At 27.6% G+C, this 23213-nt stretch overlaps 5 protein-coding genes and 1 pseudogene across 5 annotated transcripts; 1 reads left to right on the top strand and 5 right to left on the bottom strand.

Annotated features, from left to right (window-relative positions):
* Positions 1 to 1040: 1040 nt before the first annotated feature.
* On the bottom strand, positions 1041 to 1469 carry LOC111037497. Its single transcript, XM_022320118.1, has one exon. The coding sequence runs from the start codon at positions 1467 to 1469 to the stop codon at positions 1041 to 1043; it is 429 nt and encodes a 142-aa protein (XP_022175810.1).
* Positions 1470 to 1473: 4 nt separating this feature from the next.
* On the bottom strand, positions 1474 to 3521 carry LOC111037499. Its single transcript, XM_022320120.1, has 2 exons — positions 1628 to 3521; positions 1474 to 1478 (listed from the first exon to the last, which is right to left on the bottom strand). The coding sequence occupies exons 1-2, from the start codon at positions 3519 to 3521 to the stop codon at positions 1474 to 1476; spliced, it is 1899 nt and encodes a 632-aa protein (XP_022175812.1).
* Positions 3522 to 5440: 1919 nt separating this feature from the next.
* Positions 5441 to 9046, top strand: LOC111037504 (annotated as a pseudogene).
* LOC111037503 (protein ALP1-like) lies at positions 5892 to 7037 on the bottom strand. The gene has a single exon (XM_022320125.1). The coding sequence runs from the start codon at positions 6825 to 6827 to the stop codon at positions 6066 to 6068; it is 762 nt and encodes a 253-aa protein (XP_022175817.1). The 5' UTR covers positions 6828 to 7037; the 3' UTR covers positions 5892 to 6065.
* A 628-nt stretch (positions 9047 to 9674) lies between the features above and the next one.
* Positions 9675 to 10123, bottom strand: LOC111037498. Its single transcript, XM_022320119.1, has one exon. The coding sequence runs from the start codon at positions 10121 to 10123 to the stop codon at positions 9809 to 9811; it is 315 nt and encodes a 104-aa protein (XP_022175811.1). The 3' UTR covers positions 9675 to 9808.
* A 5129-nt stretch (positions 10124 to 15252) lies between these two features.
* LOC111037502 lies at positions 15253 to 18115 on the bottom strand. The gene is made up of 6 exons (XM_022320124.1): positions 17783 to 18115; positions 17279 to 17724; positions 17026 to 17200; positions 16269 to 16450; positions 15553 to 15716; positions 15253 to 15366 (listed from the first exon to the last, which is right to left on the bottom strand). The coding sequence occupies exons 1-5, from the start codon at positions 18039 to 18041 to the stop codon at positions 15603 to 15605; spliced, it is 1176 nt and encodes a 391-aa protein (XP_022175816.1). The 5' UTR covers positions 18042 to 18115; the 3' UTR covers positions 15253 to 15366; positions 15553 to 15602.
* Positions 18116 to 23213: the final 5098 nt, after the last annotated feature.

Below are 23213 nucleotides of genomic sequence, written 5' to 3'. Positions count from 1 at the left end.
CACAACCACGTTGTATTTCTTTCTTTTTGTGCTCACATATCTAAAGTGCGACAATAAAACATAACCATCTCGAGTTGTGCATTTTGTTTCTTTTTTTTTTTTCGTTTGTGCGTCAACCTATACCAACTCACTGACCGGCTCACCGCGACCAGCATCACCGCCGTAGCCGCGTCAAATATATATATTGTATTTTTAATAAATACCTTAAGGTGAGTGCCAGTTTTTCTGCAACACTTATTGGTTTCTTTATTCGATTGCTAGGTTCTTTACACAATTCTACCTCGATCAATGAAACCAAAAAGTCGAACTGTTTATAGTTAATGCTAAAAAATTCTCGAAACTTAGTTTCATTTTTATTTAAATGACGGTTAACTAAAATTTCAAAAACACCTTCACTTTCACGAAATTTATAAATATTGTCAACAGGCTTTCTTTTACGTGAGTGTAGGGAAGAAAATAATTCAAATTCTTCTTCTTCCTCCTCTAATAACTGCAGTATTACTCTATTATTATTCAATATACACAACGACTCAGCCATAATGGTATTAGTAAATTAAATATTTAAAATACGGATAGGACAGTGCAACACAACAACACACGTCTAGACTGAATTTTATTTTCGTCAGTACTGAAAATATGAGATATTTTTGAAAAGTCGCGACGACAGGGCCGTCCCGAAAGACAAATCATGGGGTGGCTTGATTCATTAATTTGCCAACTCAAAAAAAAAAAATTTTCTCGCTCCGCTCGAATTACAATTATTATTATTAATTTATTAACATACATCTCAATAACTTATAAACATAGGCATACATATTATACACTATTCAATACCTATTTATTGCTCTTCACCAGTACATAGTCACTATACCTAGTCAAATGAATTTTTGGATATTGGTCAGCTTTACCAAAAGTAGGTACGTACACAAGATTAGGTAAAATAAAAACTTAAACACATACAATTTTATGAGTATTTAATCACTAAATAAATTAGGTAATAAATATGCATGTATCACAATAAATAATAATATATACAATTTTTAAAATTGAATTCTTCTTTGTTTTATATTGAACCACTGTGTTGCTATTTTACTTACATCAACTGTATCTAAAATATCTTTTTCAATACTTAACAGCATTAGGGAATTTAATCTATTGTCTGTCATTGTAGATCTTAAATGATTTTTTATCAGTTTAAGTTTGCTAAATGTCCGTTCATTAGTAGCTACACTTACCGGTGCAGTTAATGCTAATCGACAAATATTATTAGCTAATGGTAGGATATGTTTAACTTCTTCACATTTTTCAATCACACTGAGAAAATTTGTTGTCTTAGTTAAACTCAAATCTTTGCATATTTCTTTTAATATTTCCATTTCAGTTTGAATGGCATCAATATCCTTGCACTTTGCAAAATCACTGTTAGGAGGAAATATTAACAAAGCATTTTGTATATTTTCAATGCTCATATTTTCATTCTTGAATGGAAATGAGAATATTTTATACAGTGGCATTATTGTATTAATAAATACTTTTAAATTGTCTTTAGACAAATTAATAAGTGTAGACAGTATACATTTGAACTCTTTTTTGTAAAATATATGAAAAGTTAAATCAGCTTGAGTACCAGCATTTTCGTCCAACCAAGTGGGCTGTTTTCTTGTACGGTGATGAACTTTGAAATCAGATTCTGAATCTATACCAAGATTTGCTGCGAACAAGGTTGCGCTGTCAATCAGATCATTTATTCTTTCTGAATCTGAATTAATATCTTCTAAATTTTTAATTGTAGCCTCTATTAAAATAGCAGCATCAATTACGCATAAACTTTTTGTTTCTAATGTCTCGGTTAGTGATTTCAATTTATACATTATATTTTTCATAAATACCAAGGAGACAATGAAGTCAAATGAATGCATCTTTTTATTAATGCCAAATTCTTTTGTCCTAGTATTTCTATCGAATATCTCAGGATGTGAACAAATATATTGTAAAGTGTTACATATAGCTTCATATGAAGCCCAAACAGCTTTAATGGACTCTGCACGGGCTGTCCATCTTGTTTTGGATAAGTTTCTTAGTTGTAATGTATTATCAACATTGTTCATTTGCTTATTCAATACACTATACCTTTTATTACTAGCTGAAAAAAATACATAAAGGTTTTCCAAGTTATCAATCATATCTGACACAATTAAACTAGAATTACATGCATGTTCTAAAAATGTGTTCATCCGATGCTCTTGACATGGAATATAAAAAACACTATGACCAACTAGTTCTGAAAGCTTAGCTTGTGTACCGTTAAACTGCCCAGACATGTTACTAGCATAATCATATGACTGAAATACCAAATTATCTGTTCCTAAAGAATGTTTAGTTAAAATTTCAATAATCTGTTTAGCTGTTCCTAAGCCAGTTTTGTCTACTCCTTCAGCTATTTCTAAAAGCCTTTCAATTGCTTTTCCATTGTTATTAACATAACGCAAACAAACTGCCAATCGATCCTTATGAGAATTATCGGGGGTTGTATCAGCCATGACTGAAAATAAGCTTGCTTCCTGGACTTCTTTCACAATAATTCTTCTTACTTCATTACTTAGAATATCAATAAACTCATTTTGCGAACGGGGGCCTAAATATGTGACATTGTAAGATCTTGATGATTTTTCATTTATCCAACGGTTCATTAAGGGATTGTGCCTAGAGATAAGTTGAACCATTTGATTAAAATTACCACTAGATTCGTCACCATCTCCACGAAAAGACAACCCTTGCCTACACAATGTCCGTGCTATATCAAATAAAATTATAATTATTTGTTTATTAAATTCTTTTTCTTGTACTAGTTTGATGGATTCTTGTCTTTTTGATCTATTCATAATAATGTCAATATGATTTGACTCTTTCATAAAGTTGCGGTAATCATTTAAAGCTGCTTTGTGTGATAAAGAATTATAATGCTGTTCCAACTTGCCTAATTTTGTTTTTCCTCGACTTTTCATTTTTTGCCATGTATTAACACCTTGCTTTACCCATGCTTCATTTGAAAACTGTCTTCCTAACCCTTTTGGAAATAATGAGCACACAAAACAATATGCTGAATCAGTAATCAAACTATACTCTAGCATAGGATATTCTTTTAACCAAATAGGATTAAAACTTTTTTGTTTTGATGGATCAATATCACTGTTGATTGGATATTTTAAAAGTTTAGGTTGGTGTGGACCCAATGATAAAAGATATTGCCTTTGTGAAGAAGAAGTAATATCACACCGCCGCCCTGGATCATGTTCAACAAAATAATTTGGTTTAGAAACTGATTGTATATGGTCAGACGGATCTGATAAGTTGTCTAATACTACTTTGGCATTTTTTAAAAAACATTCTGATTTCAATTTTATTCTATTAATCACTTGTTGACTTTCTAACATAAACATAATTGGATTTGGCAATGTGTCTTCTTTCAATTTTGACAGCAAAGTATTACACTCATTTAAATTTGATACTAAGTCCTCCATTTGGCCAGCACATAACAACCATGATATTTCTTCAGAATTTTCATCAATATTATGTTCAATAACTTGTTGAAAATTCTAAAATATTATATATATGTAAATTACCAATACTATCAAGTATTAATAAAACTAGTACCTATTATTATATTTTATATGAAATAAACTAAATTTGAATACATTTTAATATAATTTAAAAAAAAACATTGGTTATGCTCATTTAGCAGTTACTAGTCCTAAAACATTTTTGATTTTTGATTCATTCATAACACTTCTACAATATATTTAAACAAAAATATATTTTGGTATTTTTATGAATTGTGAATGGGCATTATGCATTATTAGATATAAATGTAAAATTATAAATAATAAATCCATTACTAATTACCTAACAATTTATTTAATTATTAAAATTTTAAAAATTTTAAATTTAATTATTAAAATAATAAGTACCTACCTCAGATTTAGAATCAACATTATCTTTTTGAACAGTAGAGTCCGATTTATCTTTAGATAGTTTTTCATCATTATTATTAACGACTGATGAGTTTGAAGAGTCATTTTTCTAAAATAAAGTACAACATATTAAAATACCTAATTAGGATTTATTAGATATATTTTTATGAAAATGGTTTTTTTTATGAATGTTTAGTTCAAAAAAAGCAAATCTTTTAAGTATTTAAGCTATAAATTATAATATTATTATATTTATACTTGTATGCAATATGGATGGATATTAGATATAAATATACAATCATATTATATGATATAATAATAGTTATAAATAATAATTAATAATATATAGGTATGTCCAATGTTCATTATACTAATTAATGATCAATTTGATTTGTTTAAATATCAATAACAATTAACAATATTAACAATACCTCAGATTTAGAATCAACATTGTCTTTTTGAACAGTAGAGTCTGATTTATCTTTTGATAGTTGTTCAACATCATTATAACTGACTGATGAGCTTGAACACTCATTTTCCTAACATAAAAAATATAAGAAATTAAAATAATTTGTATTTATTACGATATATTATTTTTGTTATACTGATTTTATGAACGTTTAATACAACACAAGCTTACCAGTTACTGAGTTACCTATTAAATATTTGTGATAAATATAAATCATAATAATATTTAATATGCTAATAAAAGTACTTAGGTTCATTTTTTTCAAGGGATACCTAATTATAAATATTTATTACAAAAAATATCAAGTATAATAAACGACTTACCGGTATCATTACCCGTTTATTCAAATTCCGTGTAGCTGCTGCACTTTCGAACGGATTTTTTGGTGCGCCAACATGTTTAATATTTACTCGTTTTCCACGATGTAATTTTTCCTCGTGTTTTTTTTTGAAATCGTCATTAAATTGACTGCCACATTCTAAACATTCAACTTTAACACGTTTTCTTTTTCTTTTATTATTAACTTCACTCATTTTTGTTGAACAAAATAAAATATAAATATGAAATATGTTTATGTGCAGAGGGCCAGTGACAGAGTGTGGTTAACATGTATTGTGATTTTGATTATGACTACTGATTAGGGTAATATAATTAAAAATACGATGCAAATAGTATAAACGTTGTTATAAATAAAATTATCTGTATAAATAACATACATTATAGTATGTACATATTTATTATTTTTATACGAACTATACGGGCATACGGCTATTTAGTATTAGGGTCTAAACACTCTAAACGCACTGCGGTTTTTTCGCCGTCGGTTATGAACGGTTTTATCCGAACGGTTTTTACGTTCACACCAAACTACTATATTTAGACGGACAGCACCGCACTCGACGGTTTCGCCGTTCCCCGCCGTTGGTCGCCGTTGGTCGCCGCCACATGCTGCGGTTTGACGGCGCTACCGTCGTACCGTTCGCAAAGTAAACACATTGTTTCGACGGGAAGGAACCCATTGTGATTATAGTCAACGGTTTATTTTGTAATTTTGCATATTTTAATATTTTTTCCAACTAATTACTAATCGATTTATAAAAAATGATCGACGTGGAAAGGTTAATTATCGAAGTGGAGAAGCATGAGTGCTTGTGGAATGTGAAAAGTAAGTTGTTTATGGATCGGGATACGAAAAGGAAATCGTGGGATAACATATGCAAAGCTTTAGTGAATAATTATGAAGACTTGACAGTTGGAGAAGTGGAAGAACAAAGTAAGTTTAATTATGTTAGTAATATATTGTAAAGTTTTATTTAAATTCATTTAAAATTGAAGAAAACTTTTAAAGAGCATACCTATTGGCTATTTTGATTGGTGATATTGACAATATATTTTCTTGAGTGAACATTTTGCAATTCGTATAGGTATATTTGTTTAAAACTATTACATCTTTACAAGATTGAAGTTAGTACAGTACCTCTGTATAGAGTGCTGAAGTAGATTTTTTTTAACCAATTGATTCTAGACTAAAATGGATGCTTGGATAGGTCACTGACAATGTTAGTTAAAGTAAATATATGTGTATTTGAACAAAAACAATTATTTTTATAATAATAAACAAATAATCATTGAACAATTGGATACTGGAATGGTACCGATCCAGCCTCCATAAAATAATCTGCAAAATCATCGCGGACATCAATTCCTTGAGTACGTGCACCAGTTCCCCTTCTATTAAACTCTATTTCCTCCAATGTATTGCTCAGTGTATGTTCAAAATTAAACCCATCTCGGCTTCTAACATAGTTGTGGAGGACACAACAGGCTTTCACAATTTTGTCAGTAAAATCTGGGCCAACTTGTATTGGTGTATGGAGAACTCTCCACTTATTCGCCAATATGCCAAAGGCACATTCTACATATCTTCTAGCCCTTGACAATCTATAATTAAAAATTCTTTTCCTTTGATCAAGTCCGCGCCCAGGAAAAGGTCTTAAAAGATTCTTATGAAGGCCGAATGCTTCATCGCCAATAACAACAAATGGCTGAGGTTTGTCCTGTGTATTAGGCAGAGGCTTAGGAGCTGGTAGGCCAAGTTGTTCTGTGTATAACTTTTTACCAAAAGGGCATTCTTTAAATACAGTAGAATCCCCCTCTCTTCCGTATGCCCCAACATCTATATGAATAAAACAGTATTCCGAGTCTACCACTGCCATTAGCATAATCGAAAAATATTTTTTGTAATTATAATAAATGGATCCAGAATTTGTGGGATTTACACATCTTATATGCTTCCCATCGACTGCACCTACACAGTTTGGAAACTGGGTGCGTTCATGAAACTTATTTGAAATACTTATCCACTGTTCTCCAATTGGTTCTGGCATTTCAGTGGGTTGAAGGATATTCCAAATAACGTCACAAGTCTCTCTTACAATATCACTAACTGTAGTCCTACCCAAAGAAAATTCTTGTTTTAGTGCCACAAAGTTTAGACCTACTGACAAAAATCTGAAACATAATAATTATGATATGAATTCAATAACTTCAATATAAATTCAAATTATATCATTTTATTATTAGCTGCAGATATAAAAAAAAAATGGAAAAATATACGAGACAACTATACAAGAGAAGTAAATGAAACTAGGAATGTGGCAAGTGGTTCTGAAGCTTCAAGAAGAAAAACAAGAATATATTCTTATGCAGCAGTATTGAACTTTTTGCAACCAGTTGTTCAAAAGAGAAAGTAAGTAAATCGAAAAGTAAATATAACTAAAATACTATTAATTAATTTTTTTTTATTATTATTATTTATTAAATTGTACATACCTACATTTATTTTTTACATTTAATTATCATTCAATTTTACATTGTAATTATAATAATTACATTAATCAATCAAACAATAAAGTAATAATTGTTAATTCAATTTGCTTGCTACTTTAAAATAATTATATTTTTGAGCCCCCCCCCCCCTTCAAAAAAAACCCTGTTACCTTGTTTGTGCCTCTGATTTATTACTTAATTAATCATAAAGTGTAGGTCAAAAAATGTACCTACCTATTAATTTTTTATCATAATTCTATCTTGTCTTTATTTTATTATACCTAACTTTTTTCTTTTTATAATAATAGATAGGGTAATTGTCTAAGCATATGCACCCTATTTTTTTTTGGAATTTTTTAATACATATTAGACCATATTTTCGAATACTTCATCTTTTTTGTACCATTTGTGACAATACAATTTGTAAAAACAGTATAATAATGTTACTACATCTAATAATACATATAGTTTACTATTTTCTAAAACTATTTTTAAGGATTATTATCCTTAGTATAAACATTTTATTAACTCAGATTTTTGATTTAGATACATCAATATTTTCAAGAAAATCATTCACTAAATAATTTTCAGTATAAGGGGCTTCTTATGAGAAAAATAGAAGTTTGTACCGCTACAGGACACTTCTGCAGTAGTACAACAATTAATATAAATAATATAAAGAATTTGATAAAATGGTCTTAATGTACTATTGAAGGGGAAAGTGGGGCAGATGATGCTTAAAAATAAAAAAATCACTGTATATTTTAGTTTACATGGGTAGGTATTAAAACAATGTTTCATTGTACAGTGTTGCTACGCACTCACTATTTATTACTACTCTCATTTTTTTTTTAATGTTTTCACTTTTTCTCATTGATTCTCCTTAAGACTAACTTTTTTAAAGCTCTAAATGTAAATAAGTGTTTGAATAAAATATTCTACATTTTTATAATTAATTAAGTTTTTGTATTATTTTTCAATAAGTTTAAATAATAAAATAACTACAAAATAGACTAATTCAAAAATAATAATCTTTCTTTTTTTTAGATACTTTTGGTGTAGAAATTATCAAAGGATTTGTCATATAATTGTTATATTTATGTTAATCTTCAAATTTGTATAGTTGAATTATATTAATTTAATAAAATAATTTACATATCATTATTTATTTTGATAGAACCACTGGAAACATGAGTTCCATCGAAACCTCATTGGATAATACATTAACTGAACTACAAACTAATAATGATAAGAATGATGGTTAATCTCCAGAATTTCTTTCCAACACATGTACTCCTGTCACCCAGTCTTTTCCACCTCAAAAAAAGAAGAAGACAACGATGATGACTCCCTTCCAAGAGACATTACTGGATGCTATAAAGAACCCTTCTCACAGACCTACTGAAAAAGAAGATGCTGATAAAGCTTTCTTAATGTCTTTCTTACCTGAAATCAAAAATTTAAATCCAGAGCAAAAATCAGAAATTAAATTTCAATTTCATCAGTGTGTGAGGAATATTTCTCAGTATAATAATATACCACAGTACAGTCCAAGTATATCAAACTACTATAGTCCTTTAAATTATCAACAGTCCCCACAACCACAAAGCTCAATATCAATACCATCACCTATCAACTATACACAACCTACCTATCACCACTCATATTCTCCAATTTCAAATCCAATAAGTAATCATTTAACTCAGTCGACTGATCAAACTCCACCACAGTCTCAAGGATATTCTCCGTTTCCAGATCCGTCCAATTAACTTTATTATTTAAAAATGTTTTTTTATTAATAATTATATTATGTTCAAGGTTTTATTTTATTTTATAAATGTTTTAAATATTTGTTTTTCTAATTTAGTTATTCAATTTGACAAAAGGTTATAAGTTATTTTATGTTGTATTTTAATTTTATTTCATCAAGAAGTTTAACTATCAAAAAGGCTGATATTTTTTTTTTTTTTAATACATACCTATCTATTTTGTTTTATTTTAAAATTATAAAATTGTTTAAACTTAGAATGACTTTTGGTTTTTAATTCTTTGATTTTCAACTAGGTAACTAATCAATCAGCTATTTTTAAAACCAGGAAAATAGAAATTTTGTAGCTGTTATTTATATTTTTTATATATGTCTATAATCTATATACTAGTAGTTACTAGTTTCTTCAGACATCCATGTTATTTCCATTTAGACGTCAGATATATTATGTCAAAGATCTATGTTGGTTGTAATAATATGTATTAGATGTCAACTTTTAGATGTCTAATATCAGTTAGGTGTAGACCAAAAAAGTGTTCAATATTCATATAGACCTATTTTAGACATCAAATATACATCACCAACATATTAGGATGAGGTATAATAGATGTCTCGTCTCAGTGTTTGCTGGGAAGCTTGACTTGAATAAGGGCTGGAAAATTAAAAAATAATATCTAATTTTCAACTTAACTAAGTTATTCAAATCACTTGATATTTTAAAATAACTTTAAATTTACTACATCAGTAGTTTTTTTTTAATTAAGTAGTATATTACCTTAATGTAATTGTTAGTCGTTGTTCAGCGCTAATAGAATTACGAAACTGTGTATTTTCTTTTGTAATGTGGGGTCGTAACTTCTCTAATAATTCATCAAAAGAAGAAATAGTCATCCGATAGTACTCAAAAAATTTATCACTGTAGCATCTCATGTTGTTATAAAAGGTATCAAATTGTCCCAATTCTTCACGGTTGTGGTTTACTGGGTGCACCCAATATTTTATTATTGATCTTGGTGGATCCAATTCACCAAACGCTTCGGCAACAGCAATCACTTTCACTAAATTAGAATAGTAATCTAACTCCATTCTAAACACATTAAATATAATACAATAAGTTGGTACCTATATTATGCATCAACTTAACTATTAATTGAATTTATAATTTACTTACATGTCTTTGGGTGGTTGTGTAGGTACAGTGTACTTAAAAAAATCACGGTAGGTATGTAGTTATAACAAATTTAAATTTACAGTAATAGATGCAGTTATTAAGAAATCACAGACCACAGTAATCACTTCACTATCAATTTTCTTGTGGAAATAAAAAATTGATGTTTATATTTATAATTGATTAGCCAGTAATTTGAATTTGGGCGCGAAAAGCAAGTGATAACACCTACTGGATCAGCGGCAAAAAAACCGCAGTGCGGTGCTGGTCGTAAAATCCACGAACGGTAGAACCGTTTGGAACCGACGGCGAAAAAACCGCAGTGCGTTTAGACCCTTATATACTAATAAAGACACGGACGGTTGACGACGGTGACGTCCGATACCGGCTCAATACATACCCAATCTATTTTTATCACGCTTTATCGCTAAAGAAAGTATTAGTATAATTCTTATAACATATTCTTCATACGTTAAAAATAATAATTTAATAATAACGCATAATATCATTAATAGAAAATAATAATTTTTTTTGTATTTTTGTTTTTGTCAAATAAAATATTAATAATAATATTTTAATATATTATTAAATGTCGTTAAATTGCCGACTCGGTAGCTCAATATCAAATGTGCCGACTGACCAGTCGGGCCTGGGAAACCCCCCCCCCCCTAGGGACGGCCCTGCGCGACGACCAGTCGTATCTTGGAAAAGAACCGGTCGCGCCTTGGAAACCGTACCTTTAGAGGCAGCCGCACCCACATGTGTGGTCTCTGTTTTACAATTGCGTAACATACATAAATTACTTGATAATAAATAATAATAATCCATTAGGCCATGAAGCATGATAAATTAAATACGTATACGCTGTACAATAAATGTCAGCAGTACTCATTTTTATAATCTGTAATCTAAATATAATGAATTGTACATAACATTCTGTTATATTATAACTACCCGATTTTATTCTATTAGTGATTCGTACAAATAAGAAAACGATTGACTAGTATGGTCGAATAATTTGGTTAGTTATTATGTTCATGTAATTGACGGCCATTGATAATTTTATCAAAAGTATACTGTGAATAGGTATAATATACGAAATTATATAAATAATTATAATACATGAAGTATGCTACTGAGACTTCAACATTTGCATATTTATCAAGTTATTATAATATAACGCATTAGTTCATGACGAAAAACTATCATTCACGTTGGATAAGTTATTCTATGATGATGATTTATTATATAGAAAAATCGTACTTATCAAATGTGACTATAGGTAATGACTATAATATACAATTAATTATAGTCTTCCTCAAAAAATTGGAAATGAAATTATTATTTTTTATTAGAAATCCTCAAATCCACTCTTATTTACGGGTACCTAAGTGCAGTTAGGTCTATCTTGATAATTTGTCACCGAATGACGATATGCTATAGGATGGGTGGGCTTGTATAATATAATAAGATGTTTACATATGTATCTAAAATGTGTGTGTGAATGTGTTTGTAATTCAAAGTAACATAATATTACGTATTTATGTATCTAGTATCAATATACATATTATGATTATTGTTTATTCTTAATCTTCAGTCAAAAACAAAGAGAGATAAAATATATTATACAAAATGGCAAATAACACCGTGCACTCTTACCTATTTTTTCATCAACAATATATGCAGTTATTTAAAATCTGATTCTAAAGTGCCTTTTTAAGTATTACGTATATTCTAAACGGACACAATTTGTATAATTTTTTAATTTTTTTCATAGGTACCAATTACTATTATTATTAGGAGTACCCCGTGGAGGTACAAACTTCTGTTTTTCAAACACGATACACGAACCCACCTTAATACTGTCCTAATTTAGTGTCTAATTTTCTGAAAATGTCGACATATCAATACAACGATATTCGAACTTGTTTTTCATTAGTAATTTACCTTGTATACTAAGGATAACATACGTCCAGGCACTCTGAGTAAAATAATTACTATGAATCCACTATTTCATCAATCGTATATTTTTGTAAAACCATTTTTTAGAACGCCATTCTTATTAGGTACAAACGCTTAAACTAACTGAGAAACTAGTCGTTCAAATTTTGAACATAGCATAATAGGTAGGTACATTTAAAAAAAATTATCTAATTTGAGGGCTCGTGTCTTCGTCGTTGAATAACTGAACAGTATTATATAACAGACGACTGTTATATATTATAAGGCTGGTCAAGGTATAGGTTAAGTGACTACAGGTGTATTATTGTGACCCATCCTAATAAGGCACTTAGCCGATCGATTAGGTTTTTATCTTTCATAGTGTTTGAGACCGTTGGTGTTATCGAATAGCCTGTACGGTGTAGGTATGTAAAATATACTTACTACGTCCGTGTGCCACGTGAATACCTCACTGATTGTTATATCTGTCTAAAATTATACATTTTATAGACATACAAAAAATATTTTTGTGCCACGAACCTTCGATGTTTAAATACATAGCACACTGATAATTTGAGTTAGAGACTACTGCTGCACAGATATATCAATTTAAATACGTATTGAACTATAGAGTCGCGATAACTCGTACTTCGATAACAATAAAAACTACACAACTCGGGATTTTTGTATTCCTCTCAAGGTTAGGTAAGGTTAAATACGAATTAGTTAGATCAATATATCTCAAAGCGATTATTTTTATCTCTCTTCGACTTCAAGCCATCGCGACTCGACGATCCCGACCTCTGCTGTTACACCTCTGCTACTACACCACTAGACACATGGCTAGTCCTCCATATTTTTAAGACCCAGGTGCTAGTTATTGCGCAACTAAGTTGGTGTCCGTGTAAGCATATTTGTATTATTATACACCCCAACCACACACAGGACTATACTAACAGGTTACAAGAATGCACAAAAACGCAAAGATCATTAAAAAACATAGACAATTAATAAGAAAAATAGAACAATCACAATAGTAAAAATACATAAGAAATAGTCGGAGTTTGTGGAAGGAAGGATGGAATAATAAGGCAGTAACGCCTCGTGCTCATTAGCACATCGCGATTTTTGGCAACAATAATAATGGAAATAACATTCGGATCGTGTAAAATCCATTAGCACTTAAACTAGGTATAGTATTTTTAGGCGTTCACGCATCAAACAACACACACTCACATAATATTACACTCAACCAAATATACTGGTGTTTTTAATAAAAATGTAGGTTGGTTTAACAATTTGTTTGTTAATATAGCGTTAATAAAATCTTTATTATTTTAGAAGTATAATATTTGTTAATTTAAATAATAAATCAATAATATGTATCATTGATTCTACAATATGTTTATCAATGCTTCGGATAAGATTATTATTTAATTGATCAAGGATTTATTTGAATCAACCATCGTTTTGTTAATTTAATCACTCATTTGTTTAAAAAACAAAATATTTTGTTAAAACTACAAATTACCTTTATTACTTATATTTGTTAATTTAACCAATGAATTAATAAGATGTTTTGTTCATTCTACAATATATTTTATTAATACCAAAAGTTAAAATGACGGATAATAATTTTTTTTCTTATTATTAATAAATTATTCATATATCAAATAAATATAATTTTGTTAAATCTAAAAAATATTTATATTATTTATAAGTAAAGTGAAACCTCCCCAACGGACACCTCCAAATAGCGGACTTTTTTGGGAATAAACTATAAACATCTACAACCTAAACCCTTTGAATAGCGGACACAATTTCAGTGACATTTCAGACAGCATTCTCAGTGTCTGCTTAATAGAGATTTCAGAGGGTATATGTAAAATAGTAGATTAGTGTCATAATTTATTTGTTTGAAAGAAATAAAAACAGAATACATTTTAAAATATTTTAAAATATTTTATTAAATGTATTATCTAATCATTAAACATATAATATTAATATATAATAGTCCTAACACAGTAACAAATGATATACAAATATATTATATATTAACATTAAAAATAGTGTATAATATTATAATTATTATTAAACAATACACATATTAAGTATTATACCTATAGGTAATTTATAAAAAATTAAATCTGTAGGTACCTATAGAAGTATAGATGTACATGCAATTAGTTAAGTATGTATAATATTGTAGTTTGCCAATCTAACTATACACATAATTATTATTTATAGTCACTAGTCTAGTAGGTATATATACAAGTGCACAACTAACAATAACAATATTAAGTGCCTATATGGCTATATATAGATTATAAATACAAAATAGTTACACAATACGCAAATTAATTTGAAATAACATAATATAAGTAACAGGTTATTAGATAATATTATAATAACAAAAACAAAAAAACTAATATTATATATAAAAACGAGCAGGTATATTAACTATTAATTATTATTATGTATAATATTATTTAATATTTATTATTATAATTTTTTTTTTTTGATAATTTCATAAACTGTATAGGTAGGTATATAATATTTAATAAAATGTATAATAGGTATTCATAACACGATTACAAAGAAATAATAATAAAGTTATTTATAATCATTATATCAAAAACAGAAAGTACCTATTATCTAATGGTAAATGGTAATATAATAAATCTAGGTACCTACCTATACTCTACAGTCTATACTACGTGTATACCTTATATTATATCCTACACATTTTATCATATTAATTTTGATTTTAATTCATTTGAAATTTGTTTTGATACTACGTTTGACTTATCATACTTAGTTGTTATATTGTAAAAAAAAGTTTGTATAAACAGCCATACGTCACCAGATTCAAGAGGATATTTCACGTTGAAGACATGGAATATCTTAAAACATATATCAAACGCCTTGTAGGCAGAAAACATTTTGTATTTAATGTTATCGAAATACACTAGAATTTGTTTAGGATCAAATAATGATCCTACAACTAACAAGCATGGCTGTATTGGACCGTTTTCAGCCATCTTTTTCAATGTTAACTCCATCGCCACCGCTGTTGGAGTTACAACCAGGAATGAATTCTGTGAGTCCCTTATACTAAATTTTATGAAACCTCTTTTTCCATTACTATCTTTAGTTGATTTTTTTGAGGTGGGAATGAAAATACAATGCAATAAATACATTATTATCAACGTTTTTGAATCTGGAAACAAAATTAATTTTATTCAATTTAATTTTATTATTCTACAAAGTATAAGCTTTAAATATAATATATTTAAAATATACAACATAAATCTACCTAAGATGTATAAATACTGCTTTGGTACATAAAGACAATTATAACATCTAAATGTTTAAATTAAATAAATATAGGTATATAAATAATTACCAGTTGACATATTTTGCATTGAACTAAATGTTTCTAATAATTTTTTGCTTTCACAATCTCCTTACTCTCTCTTTCAAAATGTTAATTAAATTATTCATATTCTCTTCAAAAACAGTTTTGAAATTTGTGTAATCGCTAAACACATTTTGAAAATCTATATCAACCTAAAATGAAATAGACAGTAATTTTTATTTTTTTTTATTGGAATAAACAATAATACCAATCATGTGTTTTAATATACCATAAAAATAATAATATTATAGACATACAAGAATTTATACAATTAAACTAGATAATTTTTAATTTTTTTGTAATTTTCAGTATTTTTAATTATAGGAGTTTTACACTAAGTACAACTGAAAATATATTTAGTAGGTACCTAAATTATAAAATGTAATAATGTATACATAATTTCCTACCTATATTGTATAAAATCCATTAATCCATAAAAATATATATTTTTTTTTAGTTTAATTATTTTAGTAAGGACAATATTAATACAACTGTTGTAGGAGTCTGTTACAGTTGTATTATGAATAATACATTTATTTTCAAATGCGTATAAATTATAAATGCAGTATAAAATTATATAGTGATCATTGCAATGTAGAAGTAGGCAACTAGAATACATAATTAAACAAAGGTGAGGCCTTAGAGAAAAAATACTTATTTTCATAGAATATCTATGAACTTATTAAATAATATTTCAGACTTACAAGTTTATAACCCATTGGTTGAGTATACTGTTGCCATTTATTAAAAATGTCTGTAGCATTATTTTGTTTTATATAATATAGACGGTAATTAATAGTTTTTCTCCAAATGTCTTCTATTTCTGTCCATGTTAGATCTTTATCATTTAGATATGTCGACACTAATTCAGAATCAGGGTCAGTAGCTGTGAATTATATACATAATACTATAAGAATTAAGAGTAAATATTATATTCTGTGTTACCTATATTAAACTATTGTTTTTAAAGATAGGTTGATAGGTAGGTATACATTATTAATTTAAAGAAGCTCAGGGGGGAGGGGAATATTTTAAATCAGCAGTGGTCAGGTGGCAGAGTCGGTTTGAGTACCTACTTATGCAATATTTTTTGGTACAGATTCTGAAATATATTAGGGGTTAGGTAGGTTGATGCTAACCTTTATATGTACAAAATTTACATTTATTATAAAGTCCACTGAAGACATGGGTGGGTGGCTACGTATGTCATGTACCATGTGTCTTACAACACCTAGTATCATATTTTCAAACTGCCCGTGTCAGGTGGTACCTAGGTTGTAGGTATGTTAGCCGTTTACTCCACCAGTGACTGTGTTCAAAACCAGCATGGCAGTATAAAGCAAATATAGTATAATATGTACTAATACTCACACATAGGTAACTTAAATAAATGTTGAATTTTCATAAGTTAATACAAATTGAAATATTTTTCGAATAATTATTTAAAATTAATCATATTACCAAGTATACTATTTTCTTTGTCCATTGTACGACTCAATGGTTTTGAAGATCTCTCTTTACCAATTGCTGCAGGTATTAAACCATTTTGTTTCATATACCTTATGGTATTGTAATATTTGGCATATAATTTACCTTTAGGTGAAGTATTTTTGGCATCTTTTAGAAAATAAGTATCCTATAACAAATTACAAGCACATTAAATTACATCAATTTTATCAATTCTTAGGAGAAATAATATAAACTAGGTACCTACTTTGATTTCTGTGGGAAAAGTTCCAATTATAGCATCAGCTACTAAATTAGCCAACCTAAATGTCATATGGGATTCTCTTTTTATTAGGTCATTAATGATAATTTCAACCAATACATTTCTACAACTCTCATTAAGAATGTTATGTTTTTCAAAATAGTTCAGAACAAAAGATCCTTGAGGATAATTTTTCAAAATGGTATGTAATTGAAAAATTTGATTTTCAGTTGTAACTTCTGAGACCTTTTGAGAAATTTCATTAGCATTATTTATAATAATTGCAGATGTCTTATTAACTGTGGTGTGTTCTGAGTTTTGAATTAATGATGCCTGATATTTTTTAACTTTGCTTTCAAATTTTATTCTGAGTCCCAGTGGAACATTTGACAACAATATATTGAAATGATTATCATTCATTAGCCCTAAGGCCTCTAAATCCATTTGTTGCTCTAAAATAAAATAATTAATTTTAATAAAACATTTTTATATTTGGTTTAGTATCGTTACCTATACATATTTGGTACAAACAATCAAGATTCCATTCTATAAGGAGGTTTTTTAATTGATTGTTATCAACAGATTGAAAACTTGTTGAATTTTCTGATGTACTGGCAAGTGGTGTGTCATCATGCATATTGGTTAGTAGATGGATACTACTAGTATCCATTATAGAACGAAACTCATTATCATTATTTAATAAATTATCGATTGATGTGTATTCAATGTTATCTGTAGTGTTTTCATCTCTTTGACAAAATATATTCATTTTTTATCTCTATTAATAACCTATTTGACATTAATTTAGAACATAACTCATATATTTACAAAGTAATAATAATTAAATACAAATAATAATTGAAGTAGAATTATATACACAAAAAAAATATACATTATATATACATATATACATTGTACAGTGTTCACTACCTATACACTTATATAATATTATCTTAAAAATATTCTTTTAGTTTTAGCATTAAATTACCATTAGATAATTCATTAATATTCACTGGTGGCCCACTACAGTCCTCTGGACTCAAAATAGTTTTTAAAATGATTGTTTTTGTTTTATTTACTTGATATGCTCTAAGATGGGAGTTATAAAAATCAATTTCTATTTGTTGTACAATAAACTGAACTTTGGAATTTTGTTTAACAAATATAATTTCTAAAATTTCATATACACAAATTTCATCATTAAAATGTGTTAAGAAATAACCTATTTTATATAATGTACCTTTAAATTCTATCTGTGAGTAACATATATATTGGTCACTTGTTAAATGTAGAACTCTTAAAATAAGTTGATTGTAATTACTATCATTCACATATTTATTATTTAAATTTATTTTAACATTAAGAGAAGAATTTAGAATATTGTATGCAAATTTGTATTGATATTTTTTGGCTAAGGACAAACAAATATTTTTCCTTGATGTAATAGCATGTGCATATAGTTTCATCTCTTTGTGTTTGGCCTCATACCTAAAACACCAAAAATGTTTAGGAGGACCAGAGTATTTGATAATATTTGGATAATGAACTAATAGATGGTGTTTAGGTTTTAACGTATCCTTGAACAATGTGATATAGTCATAATTATGCTTTTCTATTAGTTGTTGTAGATGGAAAATTGTTGCATAAGAAATTTGACATGTGAGTAAAATTTCAATGATTTCCAAAAAATTTAAAAAAAATAACCACACATTATCATCCTCGGGAATTAAATCTCCTATCATTAAAGAAAAATAATAAACAAATGTCATCATTTCTCTCGCTGACATTTTTAAGTGAAAGTTTGTTATATGAATAGGTTTTATAGGAGGTGATATATTTCCTATTTCTATAGGGCCATAGTTAAAATGCTTTTTTCTATAATTTAATGTTTCTAGTGAAAAGATCTTGACCTCTTCTGTATAATAATTAATTATATGACACAAATTATAATGACAAATACCTTCGAAGATATCATGCATAATATCAATACTATAATTAGTAGTTACATGAAAAGAATTTATCTTATTTAAAACTGAATCTTTATAAATACCAGTTTGTTTGAAGTCATTAATCGCAATATCATCTACATAATTTAAAGAATTACGGAGTAATGAAGGATTTTCTTTACATAAATGTTTAGTTACTGTTTTATGAACCTTACAAAACCTACAAAAAAAATTTGCCGAAAATGATTTACTAAATTCAGTAATAGTGTTTAATCCTAAATTATCACCAAGAAATAGTCCTAAAATAAAATGTACTTCTTGTGTACCATTTTGAGTAACTATATTGATTCCATTTACCTCAAGATCATTTATTTGGCTTATTAATTTATTTAAACATAAATCATTTCCAAATTCCTTCATGTCTACAGCCTTTATAAGAGCAGCTAAATGTATGTTTATAAGTTTTGATTGATCAGATAAAGGGAAACTATAATAAATTGCTGAAACAGAATGTACAGATGCGTGTGAACCCAATGGGTTATTGATTTCAAAGTCATCTATATACATAAAATATGGAATGACAATTTTATTTTTATATGGAGCAATTTTATCTTTCCATAACTGCCCTTGAATAAAGTGTTTAATTTGTGTTTCATTATTTGAGCTGATTTTTAGCTGTTCATACATTTTTAAAGTAATATCAAAATTGTTTTCATGTTCAAAAAAAGTTTTAAATTGAAAATGTAATGGTAATAATACACCTTTGGTAACACTGTCATTATATATTGTTTCACCATCATTACAAACTAAATTAATTTCATCATTTATATTAAATTGTTGGATATTACTAAATAAATTATTTTTGATTAACCAACTGTTTAAAGAAAACTCTGTGCTACAAAAATCAAATGTATTTGTAATTGCTGTTGTAATTGTGTGTAAAGTTGATAATAAAATAGGTTCTTTAATTAATTTTTGTGTGAAACTAGTAATTAAGTTTTCTATTGGTTTAATTAAATTTTTTTCTATTTCACGTTGGATTTCGAAAACATCTTTTCTACTAAAATTATTTTTACTAAGCAACGATAAGGTAAATTTTACTGCAGAAGTATGAAATGAGTTGATAGCATTATTAATGTCAAAAATATCATCTACAGGTGCAAGTAATATGGGGTTGTCATCAGGGGTGTTATAGGTATCAGTGGTGGCATAATTATGGTTCACATGTTGAGGTGAATCTATTATGTGACTCAAATTTGTATCAATATTATCACTTTCATTATTATTGTTTAAATTATTAAATATTGTTGATTGAGTTGGTACAGTAATAGGTTTCCTTGCATGTTTTATTGATACGTGTTTTTTAAAATTTTTTAAATTAGGAAATGATTGAGTACATCCAAATTCTGTACACTCATATGTACTTGAAGATTTTATTAAGTGAATTATTTTATAATGCACCACCAGTGCCGAAAAAGTTAAAATATTTTTTTTACAAACAAAACAAATCATATTATTTAATTAATAGTAGCACTTAAAACAATATAATAATAAACTTTATATATTATATAAACATATATTATTTGATATAAGTAAATAGGCATACTTACTAACTAAACAATTGTATAATATAAGATGTATCTACAAATTAATTATCCTAAAAAAAAAAAACTACTACCTATTAGCCTTCATTTATTACTATTTTCTATCTTGTTAATTAAGCATGCTTTATTTTATTGTACCTATATTTTAGACTTAGAAAAGCTAAACTAGAAAACAAAATTTTTATGAAAATGTGAATGACAGTTGGTGTATAAATTTCTAGTGTTGTAGGTACCATATTAGTAAATTAATTACCATAATTTACACCATAAAGTTTAAAGTGCACAGTGGGTACTGTATATATATACAAAAAATAACTGGTAATAAAACTAGTAACAACTAAGTCCAACTTTCAATATTTATACATCAAACATACATTTAGAATAATATAAATTCAAAATATAGGTATATTGGTACAAAAATGTAAAAACTAATAATCATCAATTTAAAAAGTAATAGTTTTTTTTTTAATATAGATCTATAATAGGTGTATTATTTTTAATCTTTAGCACTACAAATTACATTGAAATAAAACTTTGAAAAATACGAAAATTTAAAAAATAATTGATGACTAAATTAAAATTAATTCCAGAAAATGATCGGCGACTGCATTAAAAAAAAAAACTATTCTGAATAAAAACTATATTGTATATTTAAAACTATAATATATATGTACTTACACAGATTTTAATTCAGAATTGGATATCAGAATACGACAGGCGATATCTATAGGCAGCAGAGAGCAAAGAAACTAGAGAAGCGTTCTGTTCGATGTCAAACTTTGGAGTAATGGCTAGCTAGTCTATAATTTTGAATGTATGAGTAGAAAATGGTTGAAGTCTTATTTTGCGATCTCATTAGACTTTTCTCGTAATATGCCATTATTGATAAGTGATAACTAAAATAAGTAAACCATAGTTTTCGTAGTAAAACTTTCATATACTTAATATAATTTTCGTACCTATTATATCTGTAGTAAGATGATTAGCTAATAGACTAAAATATGGAAAACATTAACTGATTCAGATTTCCAGAGAATACGTACAATCTCACATACTTAATTATTAGAAAAATAATGTAGGTATCTGGATAAGGTTTAAAATAATATTACCGGTACCACTAGTATTAGCTTAATAGTTATTACTTATTAGTTACTACCAAGTACCAACCAGTATAGTATACGATATAAGTAATAATAATACCATACTTACCTTCAAATTAAGCGACTCCTCGTAATCCTTAGTTTCATTTTTTTCATTTAGGCTTTAATGTACTTCAGAATATACAATTTAAAAAGATTATTATCTAAAATACTGAATTCATAATTTACCGCGAACATCATAACTTTTATGAAGTAAGGTAGGTACAAAAAAAAGTTATTGAAATTTGAAAAAACGGATTTTAAATAACAATAATTTTTTTGTTTCAATGATAACAATTGGAAAAACGGTAGGGACGACGGAAATTATTGTCTTCTTTAGTATAATTGTGTATAGGTATGAATTTCTTTTTCCCGCAAAATAATTGTTTACAAGCATGCTGTTTACGGGCATGTGCCGGTTTCTTAAGAGATCTACTCCACACTTCCGCTTTTTAAGGGGTTATATACGTAATACTTTTTAATAATTTATGCCCAATCTCGATGTTTGAAGACATAAGTTAATTGGTTATGAAAATATATAGAAGTATTGAGCCGAATTGTTATTTTAAACATAATATCTATAAATTTAATACTATACATTTTTAAATTAATAAAATCTGTATTAATTGTTCAACTATATTTTGTTAAATAATAACTTTAATATTTTGTAAGATCTAAATCCAAATTGTTATTTTGAACATAATGTTTATTAATTTAATAATCTATTTGATCAAAATAATAAAAAAAGTTACATTTAAAAAATTTAATTTATTAATTTATTACCTAAATATTTTCTAAATTCTACAAACCCAATTTATTATTATAAACACATTATTTATTAATTTTATAATATTTTTGTATAACTAATAAAATTATTATTATATCAATAAATGTATATTTATTAAAAATTGATAATTGCATATTATTATTTATACTAGTGTTATTTGGTTCAGTGTATATTGCAACAGACACCCACGACCACACCCTCAAGACGAATATTATTTTAACCCTCGACCTCTCTAACAGTCAGACACCCGCTGTTTAAAGCATGTACAATATATTATTATATTTGAACGGACCTCATTTTATTATCTGTATTTGACTTGTACACACGCATGCTAAGTAGTATGTGTTTGGGGAGTTTGGCTCCATTTTTACAGGGAGATGAAAAAAAATCAAGGGAACAAATTCCCCTTACAGTGCATCCAATCTCCCTGTAATTTCAAAACAAAATTTAAATGTTTAACCAGTT

Source organism: Myzus persicae, unplaced genomic scaffold (assembly GCF_001856785.1).
Source record: "Myzus persicae strain clone G006 unplaced genomic scaffold, MPER_G0061.0, whole genome shotgun sequence".
Classification (NCBI taxonomy): Eukaryota; Metazoa; Arthropoda; class Insecta; order Hemiptera; family Aphididae; genus Myzus; species Myzus persicae.
This window is presented reverse-complemented; position numbering and strand designations above follow the sequence as displayed.